General features: G+C 47.1%; 1 protein-coding gene across 4 annotated transcripts in view; it reads left to right on the top strand.

Annotated features, from left to right (window-relative positions):
- The window catches only part of LOC147018592 (sodium-coupled neutral amino acid transporter 3-like), a 104,920-nt gene that overhangs the window by 54,254 nt on the left and 36,849 nt on the right, over positions 1 to 13,817 (top strand). For all 4 annotated transcript variants that reach the window (XM_085898387.1, XM_085898388.1, XM_085898390.1 and 1 more), the window contains one exon: positions 3,702 to 3,784. In XM_085898387.1, the coding sequence (XP_085754513.1) occupies positions 3,702 to 3,784 (83 nt within the window). The remainder of the gene's footprint in view (positions 1 to 3,701; positions 3,785 to 13,817) is intronic.

The raw sequence follows: 13,817 nt of genomic DNA, 5'->3' as shown, positions 1-13,817 counted from the left end.
TCTCCCGGTGTACTGCAGTTAGAGCGGAGGGTGGTGAGCTCTTGACAGAGGAGTTTGAAGTGAAGTCCCGCTGGGCCGGTTACTTTGATTGGCTGTACCAGGCTGACCCACCAGCTGTTGAAATTGACGTCATGAGTGTAACTGTCCCAACTGCTTATCCTCCAATCAACTGTGAACCACCTTCATTGATGGAAACACAAGCTGTGGTGAATCAATTGAAAGGGGGTAAAGCTTCTGGGATCTGTGACATCCATGCTGAACTTCTCAAAGCTTGTGGAAATGCTGTACTCATGTCATTGCATGCAGTTCTGTGCTCTATTTGGAGCATAGGCATCATCCCAACTGACTGGAAGAGGGGCCTTGTTGTCCCTGTTTGGAAAGGGAAGGATGATCGCCAGGACTGAAGCAACTACCGAAGGGTGACGCGGCTCTCTGCTCCAGGCAAGATCTTTGCTCGGATAATTATTGATAGGGTTCGCCACCATCTGCTTGAGCACCAGCGACCAGAGCAGTCAGTCTTTACACCAAAGAGGTCAATTACTGAACGTATCCTTGCTCTTCTGGTCCTAATTAAACAGATGAAAGTTTCGGCAGGGGTTGTTCATGGCCTATTTTGATCTCCACAAAGTGCTCGATTCAGTGAATCAGGATGCCCTCTCGAGGATTCTCGGTCTTCATGGGGTGTCACAAAAAATAATGTATCTGATTTCTGAACGATACTCTGGGACTGAGTGTTGTGAGGTGTGGTGGTTCCATCTCTGACTTATTTCCAGGTGCTACTGGAGTTTGTCAGGGGTATGTGTTGGCCGCCATACTTTTCAGTGCTTGTATGGACTTGATTCCGGGGAGGATGTCGGTGAGATCAAGCTGCGGTGCATCGTTTTGGAATGTCAGGATCTTTGACCTCGATTTCATAGATGATGCGGTCATTTCTGTGAAGACGCTGGATAACCTTATGGGGGCCCTTGATGCGCTGAATGAGGAGTCAAAGCCGCTGTGACTACAGGTTTCCTGAGAATCCTAAGATCCAGGCCTCCAATGAAGTTTTGGATACTGCTATCTTGTCTGTACCTGTTTGTGGTGAGGATGTTGACTGTTGAGGTCACGGAGAGATTCACTTCCCTTGACAGTGACATTGATGTCTCCACATGTTGGGAGCCAGAGGTCGATGGACATCTGGGTCGGGCCTGAGGAGTCACGGAATCGCTGGATCATGGGATGTGGCACTGTCGGTACTTGTGCAGGACAATCAAAGTCTAAGTCTTTAAGACCTTGGGCCTTCCAGTCTCACTCTATCGATGTGGGATCTGAGACGGAGACTTTGCTCCTTTGGTACAAGATCTCTTCGGAGAATCTTTGGCTATCGCTGGTCAGACTTTGTGTCCATTGCGCCGTTACTGAGAGAGACTCAGATGAGATTTGGTATCTGAATAGTGCGTGAGCGTCAGTTGCGGCTGTATGGACATGTGGCTCATTTTCCTGATGCTGATCCTGCTCACTAGATTCTCTCAGCGAGGGAGCCTCGTGAGTGGAGAAGATTAACGGGCCGACCACGTGCGCCTCATGGTTGTTGAAGGGTAATCGGCATCTCAAGGAGATGAGGATGGGCCAGGCATCTGCCCGGTGGATGGCCAGATGAGGATGGGCCAGACAACTCCAGACCGAGGCCCCTGGAGTACCTTCGGAAAGTGGACGTAGCGACGCGCTGCTTCAGCACTTGCTCCCATACCTGATCTGTCTTTTCTTTATTCAAAATATGCAAATGAGCTTTTGGGAGCATTCCATGTCAACAGGGGTGAAAATGAAGCATACCAACACCTGACATGACACCCCCCCCCCTCCCTGCTTGGAGTAAAGTGCACTCAATTATGGCCAGGCTAAATCGATTGAGATCTGTCAGAGGAATGAGTCAGAAAAGACTCTCTCAATGCTGATTCGCGGAGAGTGTTCCTGATGCAACAGGAGGATGACAAGTTGAGGGAAGACATGTATTTAATTGATTTATGCTTTGCAGGTTTCATTCCTACAAATGCCAAATACCAATATCTGAGTTGCCACATGTTTTTTTGAAGGAAGATGGTTAAGTTTGAATTTGCCAGTATTCCTTCATCCGAGCAGCCAGTATTTCTTGAAGATCATCCATTTTGGCAAACAACGCCATTGCATATTTGGTGTTGTTGTTGAGAATACAAGGCTTATATTAATTCCGCTATCAGTGGTAAGGGCTGTGTACTTATCGCCTCCTGATGATGAAGTTCAACCCAAATAAATATCTTGCTGTTCTTTGAGAAATCAACATTTTCTTCCTCGCTCCATTAAACAAAGGCTGGTTTGATGTGTTTTTGACTTTTCATTGATCAGTCTTAATGGTTAGGGTGGTGTTGCTTGGGATCCTAGGATCCTGAGTTCAAATCCCACTCGGCTGTTGAATTAACACCAGGTGGGGTTGACTCAGCCCGTCATCCTTCCGAGGTCGGCAAAATGAGTGCCAGCTTGCTGGTATACTGCTTTCGGAGTGGTGACCCATCCAGGATTGTGCCGAGGAGCCAAGGAGACTGCTCGGGCAGCACCAACGCTCTGCACAGAGTATGGTCCCGATGGAATGGAATTGATCAGTGTATGCTGAAATTACCATATTTTTTCAAACTTCAATATCGTCGAAAAAAGTTTTATTTATTTATTTATTTATTTATTTATTTATTTAATCAGGATTACAAAAAAAAAGGGTGTCCGATAGAGCACCCTTCGAAAGGAAGTTGATGTGGAGGCCTGGCTGAAAGGACATTGGTCGGACCTGTAAGTAGCCTGTGTGTAGACGGGTGATTAAATCTGGGGTTGGTGTCGTGCAGTCACGATTCGCCAAACGGACTCCTGCTGCACCAAAGTTCCTTGTGCGTATCAAGTCGTATTTATATCGACGGCAGACTGTCTTTTTAATCACGTTTGGTGTAACCCCTTAAATGGAAATAATTTGTTCCTGTTGAAAACTTTAACATCAACCCAATTCACAATGGCAAGTTGAGGATGTGCTCAAGCATACGACTGCATTGGCCAAGACCTGGGAACGAAATTTACTGCTGGGAGGTATCTTGTTACCCATGATCTTGTGTGGAAAATAGTCACTTAATTTATGGAGCTTATGTGATGCACGTGATGACATTGTGCCAATTTGATAAATTTCCCAGGCCACTTGTCACCTCCCCACTTCCCCCCACCCCCCTACCCTAAAGCCGTTTATATTCACCACACACTGCCCTTTCCTTGCTCATGCCACCCGCTTGCCTCTCACGAAAGTACAACAAGACTCCTACAAAGAACTGTTTGTTCTCAAAACACAACGGTTGACAGTGCAAAGGAAGAAGGAAGCACGTGAGGAATGGTAACTGAATGTCCAGCTCGAATAGTTCTGTTGTTTACATGAAAATCAGACATGATAATCTTTGCAAACATATGAAAACGCTGTCATGTTCTACGCAAGTGATGAGCAGTACAAAGATAAGCAGAGTATTGATCTGTTTTCTTATCTGCCTTTCCCTAAATTTATTCATTTTCACTTCATTTCCCTAATATATACATTTTTTTTTTTTTTTAATATTTTTATCCTTCCATTATTCATTTATATTAATCGTATCTCGGTCTACCTCCACATCCTGATTTTTATTTTTGCACCTTGTTCATTTTCTGTCCTCTCCTCCTACCAGTGCGTGGTATTTGAATGGGGATTACCTTCTTGTCATGGTCACGATCCTGGTCATCCTTCCCCTCACCCTCATGAAGAATATTGGTGAGTGCTTTACAAAAGCCACATGATGGTCTTCGTTAGGTCTATTTCGGTTTAAGTATTATTAATAACATCCATCAAGAATTATGGATAATAGTAAACCAAATCTGCAGAATGGATTTTATATTCGACTTGACAAAATGTCATCCAATTTGTTTGTTCTTTTTGGCATTATGAAATGCTGCTCCAATTAAAAGGAGGTGAGAAGGTGAGGCATCGGAGCACCAGTTCCCTTTAATATAAAGCTTCAGGATAGATTGTGACCACATCCCATCATCTTCGCTGTCAAAGCAAATAAATCAGAAGCAAGCACAGAGAGGTCACACACACACACACACACACACACACACACACACACACACACACACACACACACACACACACACACACACACACACACACACACACACACACACACACACACACACACACACACTTAGATTTTAAATAATATAATACCAATTGATAAATCGTTTTCATTATTACCACTATAATCGACTGAATACATGAAATAACCCACCAGACATTTCAAATCCTCATTGTCATCAACTCCTATCAATACCTGCACACGTGATCTTATCACCTTTTGTTTGGTGATCCTTCCCCCACACAACGTAAAAAGCCACTCCCTTGTAAAAATGGGAGAACCTATTTTTCAACAGTTATTCAGCTTCCACTTCATTACGGCTGGAAGCCTGTTGTTGATGATGGATTTATTACCTCCGCCACCGAAGGTGAAGGAGGTTATGTTTTCACCTCTTTCTGTCTGTTTGTTTGTCTGTTTATGTACAGGATATCTCAGAAAGTTGTGAATGGATCTGCATGAGATTTGGTGGGCAGTTTGGGTGTGTGACAAGGACGAACTGATTAGATTTTGGTGAAGATCCGGATACTAGAATATTTTAAGTGATTCTTCGCCATTGAGAGATCGGGCCAAAAATGATGTACAACATGATATTTCAAAAATGTAATGGGCCCGATATGTTCTCGTGGATCAGGCATTATGTTGCGGAGGTATGCGCTCTACCGAGTTTCCTTCTAGTATTGTGAATGTTTCGCACGAGTTCAACTTTGAGCTGACAGTGAAAAATGTAAAGTGAAAGGTGATATCGGGCTATATTTATGGACACCGCGGCGGCCACGCAGAAGCATCATATGAGGTGCTATGCACTAAGAGAAACGGAGAGCGTGAGTCAGCACCACCATTGAGTGCGTTCTAGTTTTCATTATTATTTACATTCCATGGCTGGAAGCCTGTTCTTTCTGGGGTTTATTATTATTCTGTCATATTTTTCTCAGAGCCTGTTCCACCAACAAACTCAAACTTTACAGAATGATTACAAGTCACAAGATCTCTGGCAAATCCTTAAATAAATCTGATTGGTCCAAAGGCTAAGTGGGAATATTAGATTTATGAATTATTGTCAGATCTTCTCCAGTATAGCTGAACGATCAATAATTATAAAAAAAAAATAAAAATCTTCAGCTGCATCGTTGCTGTACCAGGGGCCTGAACGTTCACAAAGGAATTCAGCATTAGCATCAGTTCAGTTCTGTTATCACTTTGCAGCTTCCACTGAATTGTATGACAATTTACAAATGTATTATGCATTTAACATTTCATGCCAATGAAAAACATTTGATAAACCAATCACCAAAATTTTTTGAAAAAATTTAAAAATGGAGGACATAAAAATTGGAATGTACAAAAAAGTTGGCCACTTAAAATGGTCTACTGTTATAAATCAAAGCAAAGGAAGGCGAATACAATTTCAACATAAATTCACACTCCTGTGTGGGTTAACTCATGATCATTAGTTCATAATGAATCTGAGGAATAACACCAAATTAATACAACACACAAGAAGAAAGCAAGTTAAAATTCATAGATATATAAATAATATACAAAAGTCATGTAGGTGAAAAGTATCTCAATAACTAATTCCACTGGGCCACCTAACATCAATCCTATTTAACCGAATCAACCCTATTACCCCTTTCTTCATTGAGACAAGTCACAAGAAATGGGATCGTGCTATTTTGATATCTTGCTGTTCGGCACTGGTCGTTTTTGTACTTGCGAGTACCACGAAGCTGCATTGCATGAGTGGCATCGTTTTTCAGGAACCATCTGAGATCCTCCGAGATCACACACAAGAGGATGCAAACTTGGAACAGGTTTATTCTTCTTTTCTCAAGTGGTCCAATCCCATTAACTATGAGGGCATCCGAATAGGAGTCGTACTGGTTACTGACAACAATCCTCATTGCTCTTTTTTGGATTTTTTCTCGGTCTTTCGTTTGCCCTTTTGTTTGTCCAGCACGCCATACCGGTGCAGCATATTCGAGTGGTAATGTTCAAACAGGATGTGATATACGAGGGGCACTCAATAAGTAACCTTTAATGGCGATATAAATTCTAACATGTAATTTGTGTAGTTGTGGACGACATATGTTATATCAATGGGTAAGTCATGTTTTGCCTGTTTTAGATCTGGCAACATTGAGAGTATGACATGAGTAGAGCAGTTCCAAGATGGCAGCTCCCTTAGAAGCATGCACCAGGGAGGAGCAATGTTCTGTCATCCGTTTCTTGGGAAGTGAGTGTGTGAATCCCAATGAAATCCATCGCAGAATGAAAATGCAATGTGGTGACGCAGGTTTATCGCTGCAGCAGGTGTACGATTGGGACAGGAAGTTTAAAAGTGGAGTATCCAGTGTGGCAGACGCTGCTCACTCGGGTCGGCCTCACACAGCTAACACTCCAAAAATGGTTGCAGGAGTTGAGCGCGCGCTCAGGGAAAACCGGCACATTATGCTGGATGAAGTGGTCTCCAAATTGAACATTAGCCATGGTTCAGCACACCATATCATTCACAACATGCTGGGGTTCCCCAAAGTGTAGTGTCTGCAAGGTGGGTGCCAAGGCAACTCACACCCGAACTGAAAAAACTCTTCCCAAACTTCCTGTCCCAGTCGTACACCTGCTGCACCGATAAACATGCGTCACCACATTGCATTTTCATTCTGCGATTCATTTCACTAGTATTCACACCCTCACTTACCAAGAAACGGATGACACAACACAACATTGCTCCTCCTGGTGCATGCTTCTAAGGGAGCCGCCATCTTGGAACTGCTCCACTGATGTCATACTCTCAATGTTGCTAGATCGAAAACAGGCAAACCATGACTCTTACCAATAGATAAAACATATGTTGTCTCCAACTACACAAATTACATTCTCGAATTTATATTGCCATTTCAGAGTTACTTATTGACTGCTATATATATATATATATATATATATATATATATATATATATATATATATATATATATATATATATATATATATATATATATATATATATATATATATATATATATATATACACATATATACACATATTGTTGTGGTTTCCCGCCTGTCGGCGTGCAGGCGATCGCTTATAGCCAATGACGGCCGCTCTCGCCCACCGAACGGACAAAGCTAGTCGCAGCTTTCAGATCAACGCCGAAATCCAGCTACGGGTGTATCCTCAATCACACCACAGCCTTGTCAATACTCTACCCGCGCTACAGGGTCCGATCGCCGAATGGTCGATTTACCTAAGTAATCGTGCGGGCAGACTACCGAGAGACTGTACCTCAACGGGGCCTGTTTGGAAATGAGCCGCTAAGCAGCTCGCTCCGTTTGCGATTTGCCGAGCGGTGTATATCGCCAAGCCCCGTTGGACCCGATTCTTTTATCGGCTATTAAAAAGCCAGCTATATCCCGAACTCAATTATGGCAGTTCAATGAGGGAAAGGACGCAACGAACGGGTGAACATTTAAACAACGACATTTATTTCACACCCGTAAGCAGTCATGCAGTCATGTATGCAACCAATGCACGTATGGGACAAAACACAAGCAAGATAAAGAACTACAACCGTCTATTTATTATGTACACACATGCATTTAACAGTTCTACTTAACGGACTTGGCGCCACATCATTCATGCAAAGAAAACCCTGGAAAGAAAAGGGCAAGAACTGGGCCTCGTGGGCCTTTAATAGTTCATGGAGCCGTGAAGACCGAAAAAGCTCCGAGAGACCGCGCTGGTTACCTGCCACCTTTGTGGCGACTCGCTGGGCGCTCCTCGACATCCCGTCCACACGGCAGCTGGTGTGACTGCGGCGCGGCCCAGGCCTCGTCGTGCGGCCCGGTCAATCAGGCCGAGTCGACAACGCCTCAGAGGAACGAACAGGCCTTTGCTCTTTCAGAGTTGATGCTCTCTTAAGAGCCCATCCGTTCCTCAGCGTCGTTTGGAGTGTCCCGGGGCCCGATCACCTTGGACCGTTATGCCGCTGGTTGGCGACTCCTCTCCGGCCTCTCTCCAGCGACCCACAGTTCGGCACGGCAGGCTGCGCTCCAGGCTCCCGTCTCCTCCGCTCTATCCAGCTCCTCACCGACTGCAGACTCCAAACTCCAGGCTGACCCAGCTCCCAACGCGACTTCACACAACTGCCAGTTGGCGTCTCTGCGCGCCCTTATATTGGGTCCATGAGGCGAGGTTTTGATCTCCGATCTCTCACCTCTGACCCCCCGCTGGCTCCGCCCCTTTCAATCTTTTGATCCGAATTGTCGCGAAGCTCGGAGAGAGTGGACGTGGGTGAAATCATCGACCCCCGCCCCAACGAAGGAGTCCCTGCATCTGGTGGCAGATGTTGGTGGCAAAGGAGTCCCTGCATCTGGTGGCAGACGCATCAACAACAGAGATGTTGTTCGTGGGGAATTCGCTGTGGCTGGCGCACAGATAGCGGCGCAATGGAGATGAAGGTGAGGCGTTTCTTGTTGTGGCATAGGTGGTGAGCGGATGGAGTGGTGGTCATTGTGGAGATGGTTGATGAGAGCGATATTGGTGGTGGAGGTGGTTGTTGTGAAGCGGTTGGTCCAAAATAAAGATAGCAAAAGAAAAACGGCTAACTGAAGATTCACAGCCCTGCACACGAATAATTGCCCGTTAAACATCGGTGGGGAATTCTTTCTGAACACAGACTTATCGACATAACTGATCTAAGGACCTATATGGTGTCCTGTGAATTTCTACAACCGTAACAATATATACACTGATGAACCAAAACATTGTGACCACTGACAGGTGAAGTGAATAACATTGTGACCACTGACCACTGAAGTGAATAACATTGATTATCTTGTTACAATGGCACCTGTCAAGGGGTGGGATATATTAGGCAGCAAGTGAACAGTCAGTTCTTGAAGTTGATGTGTTGGATGCAGGAGAAATGGCCAGGAGAAAAGACCTGAGCGACTTTGACAAAGGCCAAATTGTTATGGCCCGACAACTGGGTCAGAGCCTTTCTGAAACGGCAAGGCTTGTGGGGTGCTCCCAGTCAGCAGTGGTGAGTACCTACCAACAGTGGTCCGAGGAGGGACAAACCACAAACCAGTGACAGGGTGTTGGGCGCCCAAGGCTCATCGATGCGCGAGGGCAACGAAGGCTGTCCCGTCTGGTCTGAACCGACAGGTCTACTGTGGCACAAGTCACAGAAAAATTTAATGGTGGTCATGGGAGGAATGTGTCACAATCCATCGTGCATCGCACCCTGCTGCGTATGGGGCTGCGTAGCTGCAGACCGGTTAGAGTGCCCATGATGACCATTGTCCACCATCGAAAGCACCTACAATGGGCACGCAAGCGCCGGAACTGGACCTTGGAGCAGTGGAAGAAGGTCGCCTGATCCGATGAGTCCCGTTTTCTATTAGATCACGTGGATGGCCGTGTACGTGTGTGCTGTTTACCTGGGGAAGTGATGGCACCAGGGATGCACTGTGGGAAGAAGACAAGCCGGTGGAGGGAGTGTGATGCTCGGGGCAATGTTCTGCTGGGAAACCCTGGGTCCGGCCATTCATGTGAACGTCAATTTGACATGGTGGTCACGGGAGGAATGTGTCACAATCCATCGTGCATCACACCCTGCTGCGTATGGGGCTGCATAGCTGCAGACCGGTCAGAGTGCCCATGATTACCATTGTCCACCGTCGAAAGTGCCTACAATGGGCATGCGAGCGTTGGAACTGGACCTTGGAGCAGTGGAAGAAAGTTGCCTGATCCGATGAGTCCCGTTTTCTTTTAGATCACGTGGATAGCTGTGTACGTGTGTGCTGTTTACCTGGGTAAGTGATGGCACCAGGGATACACTGTGGGAAGACGACAAGTCGGTGGAGGGAGTGTGATGCTCGGGGCAATGTTCTGCTGAGAAACCCTGCGTCCGGCCATTCATGTGAACGTGAATTTGACACGTGTCACCGACTTAAATATCGTTGCAGACCTGGTACACCCCTTCATGGCAATGGTATTCCCTGATGGCAGTGGCCTCTTTCAGCAGGATAATGCGCCCTGTCACACTGCACACATTGTTCGGGAATGGTTTTAGGAACATGATGAAGTGTTCACGGTGTTGCCTTGGCCTCCAAATTCTCCAGATCTCAATCCGATTGTGCATCTGTGGGATGTGCTGGACCGACAAATCCGATCCACGGCGGCTCCACCTCGTAACTTACAGGACTTGAAGGATCTGCTGCTAATGTTTTGGTGTCAGATACCACAGGACACCTTCAGGGGTCTTGTAGAGTCCATGCCTCTGCGAGTCGGCGCTGTTTTGGTGGCACATGGAGGACCAACAGCATATTAGGCAGGTGGTCCTAATGTTTTGGCTCATCAGTATATATATATATATATATATATATATATATATATATATATATATATATATATATATATATATATATATATATATATATATATTTACTGTTACGAATTCTGGCCCGCCCGGTGTGCGTTCGGCCACGTAACTTGAATCGTGACCACATCGTCCACCGGAACGGACAATTCAGTCGTGACCCTCCTGGAACTACCGCCAGGAGCCAGTCACAGGTGGGGGTTTAACCTCACCACAATAGTGCCAATTGGCCACCCGCGCAGGATAGGGTTGTTCGCCAAATTCGACCTACCTAAGTACCTGCGCGAGTAGTTAACCGGGCGATCTTACCTCGCCACAGGCTGGCCTAGGACACGAACCACTTAAGCGGTCCGTTCCGTGCTTCAGAGATAACCGAGCGGTGTTATCGCATACCTCGACGGATGTGATTCTATTGACTGGGTGCTTACACCCGTCTACCAATTCCTTCCGTGATGCAAGATGGCACTTTCAATGGCGAAAGAGATGACGAACGGGATACATTTCACACAAGGACATTTATTACAAACACACAACACAAGCAAGGAATCATGCAATATACAAGCACATAGAAGCAAAAGCAATACCACCGACGACGAGCAATGTACAGTCACTTACACAGGTCTAACTTATAGGGACACGGCACCACAGCGGTCATACAAAACAAAAGGAAAGACCCCCTCATAGGCAAGGGGGTAGACGGGGTTCGTAAACCTTTATGGTCGTGGGCTGTGGGTGACCGAATAGGCCCGCGAGACCGTGCTGGTTACCTGCCCCCTCGAGGGGCGACGGTCGGCAGCCCTCTCCGGCACTCTCCGTGCGCGCCTCGACCAGGGACCACTGCTCGCAACCCTCACGACTTGGCGCCCAGAGGGAGAGATGAGCCTTCGATGATCCAGAGCCCTCTTCGACGATCCAGAGCCCGACGAGTCCAAACACGACGATCCAGAGCCCGACGAATCCAAACACGACGATCCAGGGTGAAGAAGAGGAGTGCTCAAACCAACGATCCAGAGCGGAGAAGAGGAGTGCTCAAACACGACGTCCCAGGCAGGAGAGAGGAAGAATCCAACACGATGATCCAGGCAGGAGAGAGGAAGAATCCAACACGATGATCCAGGCAGGAGAGAGGAAGAATCCAACACGATGATCCAGGCAGGAGAGAGAGAGAGAGAATCCAACACGATGATCCAGGCAGGAGAGAGAGAGAGAGAATCCAACACGATGATCCAGGCAGGAGAGAGGCCGAGCCCGCGCGCGGTCCGCCCTATATAGCGCGGGGCTCCGCCCCTTCGCTCCACCCCTTTTTGGCTCCGCCTCTCTAGCCCTTTCGAGAAGCTCCTCGAAAAGGGGCGTCTCCTCCTCACGGCCGCCTCACACCCCGTATCCACCAATCACCAGCGAGCTCTCGCAGCCTCTCCCGTCAGCCCCTGCGCCGTAAAAAAGGCAGGAAAACTCGCGTGCCGTCGTAGGCCTTTCACGGGGCCTTTGTTTGAAGTCTTCGGACGGTCCAAAAAACGATAGAACAGAAAAACGGCTATCTCAAAGAGTCGCAGCCCAATGAATCACACAAATTCCTTTTAAACAACGGTGGGGAACTATCTGCACATAAACTTAGCGTCATAACTGCTCTAAGGACCCTTTATGGTGTATTGCGAATTTCCACAGCTGTAACAATATATATATATATATATATATATATATATATATATATATATATATATATATATATATATATATATATATATATACACTGAACAAAAATATAAACGCACCAAGCGATTGTTACTATTTTACCTCGAACTCATTAATACTAAATCTTCACAACAATTTGGTTATAGAATCCATGACAATTGAGCATTAAATTTCAAAGAGTTCCTTGAGAATTCTGGCGACAGTCTTTGCGCGACAACGGCCGACACAACCGAGGTGTCACTGTCAGAGTTCACACAGTCAGTAGCGGGTGTGTCCACCGTTGGCGTCGCGCAGAGCGGTGCATCTCCGGCGCATGGATATCACCAGATTATCGATGGTGGCCTGAGGGATGTTTTCCCATTCCTCCTGGAGAGCTACACGGCGCTGGCGGACGTTCTCTGGGACTGCGTAACGTTGTCGTACGCGTCGATCAAGAACGTCCCAAAGGTGCTCGATGGGCGACATGTCGGGAGAATATGGAGGCCAGTCGAGGACATCAATGTCCTCCTCACCGAGGAAGTCCATGCAGATCCTGGCAACATGGGGGCGAGCATTGTCGTGCTGAAACGTCACATGGTGAAGGCGCACAAACGGCACGACGATGGGTCTGAGTATCTCGTCCCTGTACCGCTGCCCGTTCAAGTTGCCTTCAATGAAATGAAGCCGAGTGCGCTCTCCATGGCATATGCCTGTCCACACCATAACACTGGCACCACCGTGTGACACCCGACGAAGGACATTGGCGTCAGTGTAGCGCTCCCCAGCCCGACGCGACGCGGAGTCTGCCATCAGCCCGATACAGCTGGAACCGCGACTCATCGGTGAACAGCACTCTCCTCCATCGTGCGAGGGTCCAGCGCAAGTGAACATTGGCCCAGTTTAGTCGGGTCTGACGCCGGACTGCAGTGAGGTCGAGTCCCCGGTGTGGTTGGCGGGCTCGGAGGGTGGCCTCCCTCAAGCGGTTACGCACCATCTGGGCTGAAATGCGCCTGTTATGCAGCCCGACAGTCTCATCGGCAGTCCTCGTGGCCGGTCGGAGTCGATCCTGGAGATGTTGCAGCCTCATGTGATGATCCTGACCGGCGGTGGTCACACGTGGTCGCCGGGCATGTGGGCGGTTCACGGTGCTTCCAGTCTCTCTGAGGCGCGTTCTCAGGCGGCTAAGGTGGAGTGGTGGACATTGAAGTGTGCTGCAACGGCCCGTACTGACGTCCCAGCATTCAGCATGCCAATGGCGCGCTCCCTCAAGATTTGTGACATCTGTGGCATGTTGACATTTGTCACCAGACCACATTTTGGGGAGGCCTTTTATAGGGCAAGCTATAGGGAGTGTTTGGGTCCTGGTCACGCTCACTGACCATCACTCTGTCAAGCCCCATGGTGCTCATGGGAAGGATTACTCAACGTGTGAGTCCACACACTCAGAGTGGTCAATTTCAATGGGAACATCTGTCTTGAGCAAAACAAAGGAACCATTGCTCAAACGTATCATCGGTTTGACCATTTTCCCATAATGGCAATCTTGACTGAGATATTTAGGTTGGTGCGTTTATATTTTTGTTCAATATATATATATATATATATATATATATAT

The sequence above is a fragment of the Eptatretus burgeri genome, chromosome 10, assembly GCF_056783735.1.
Source record: "Eptatretus burgeri isolate ZD-2024b chromosome 10, Ebu_testis_v1, whole genome shotgun sequence".
NCBI classification, from domain to species: Eukaryota; Metazoa; Chordata; class Myxini; order Myxiniformes; family Myxinidae; genus Eptatretus; species Eptatretus burgeri.
The sequence above is the reverse complement of the archived record's forward strand: the minus strand, read 5'-3'. Positions and strand labels throughout refer to the sequence as shown.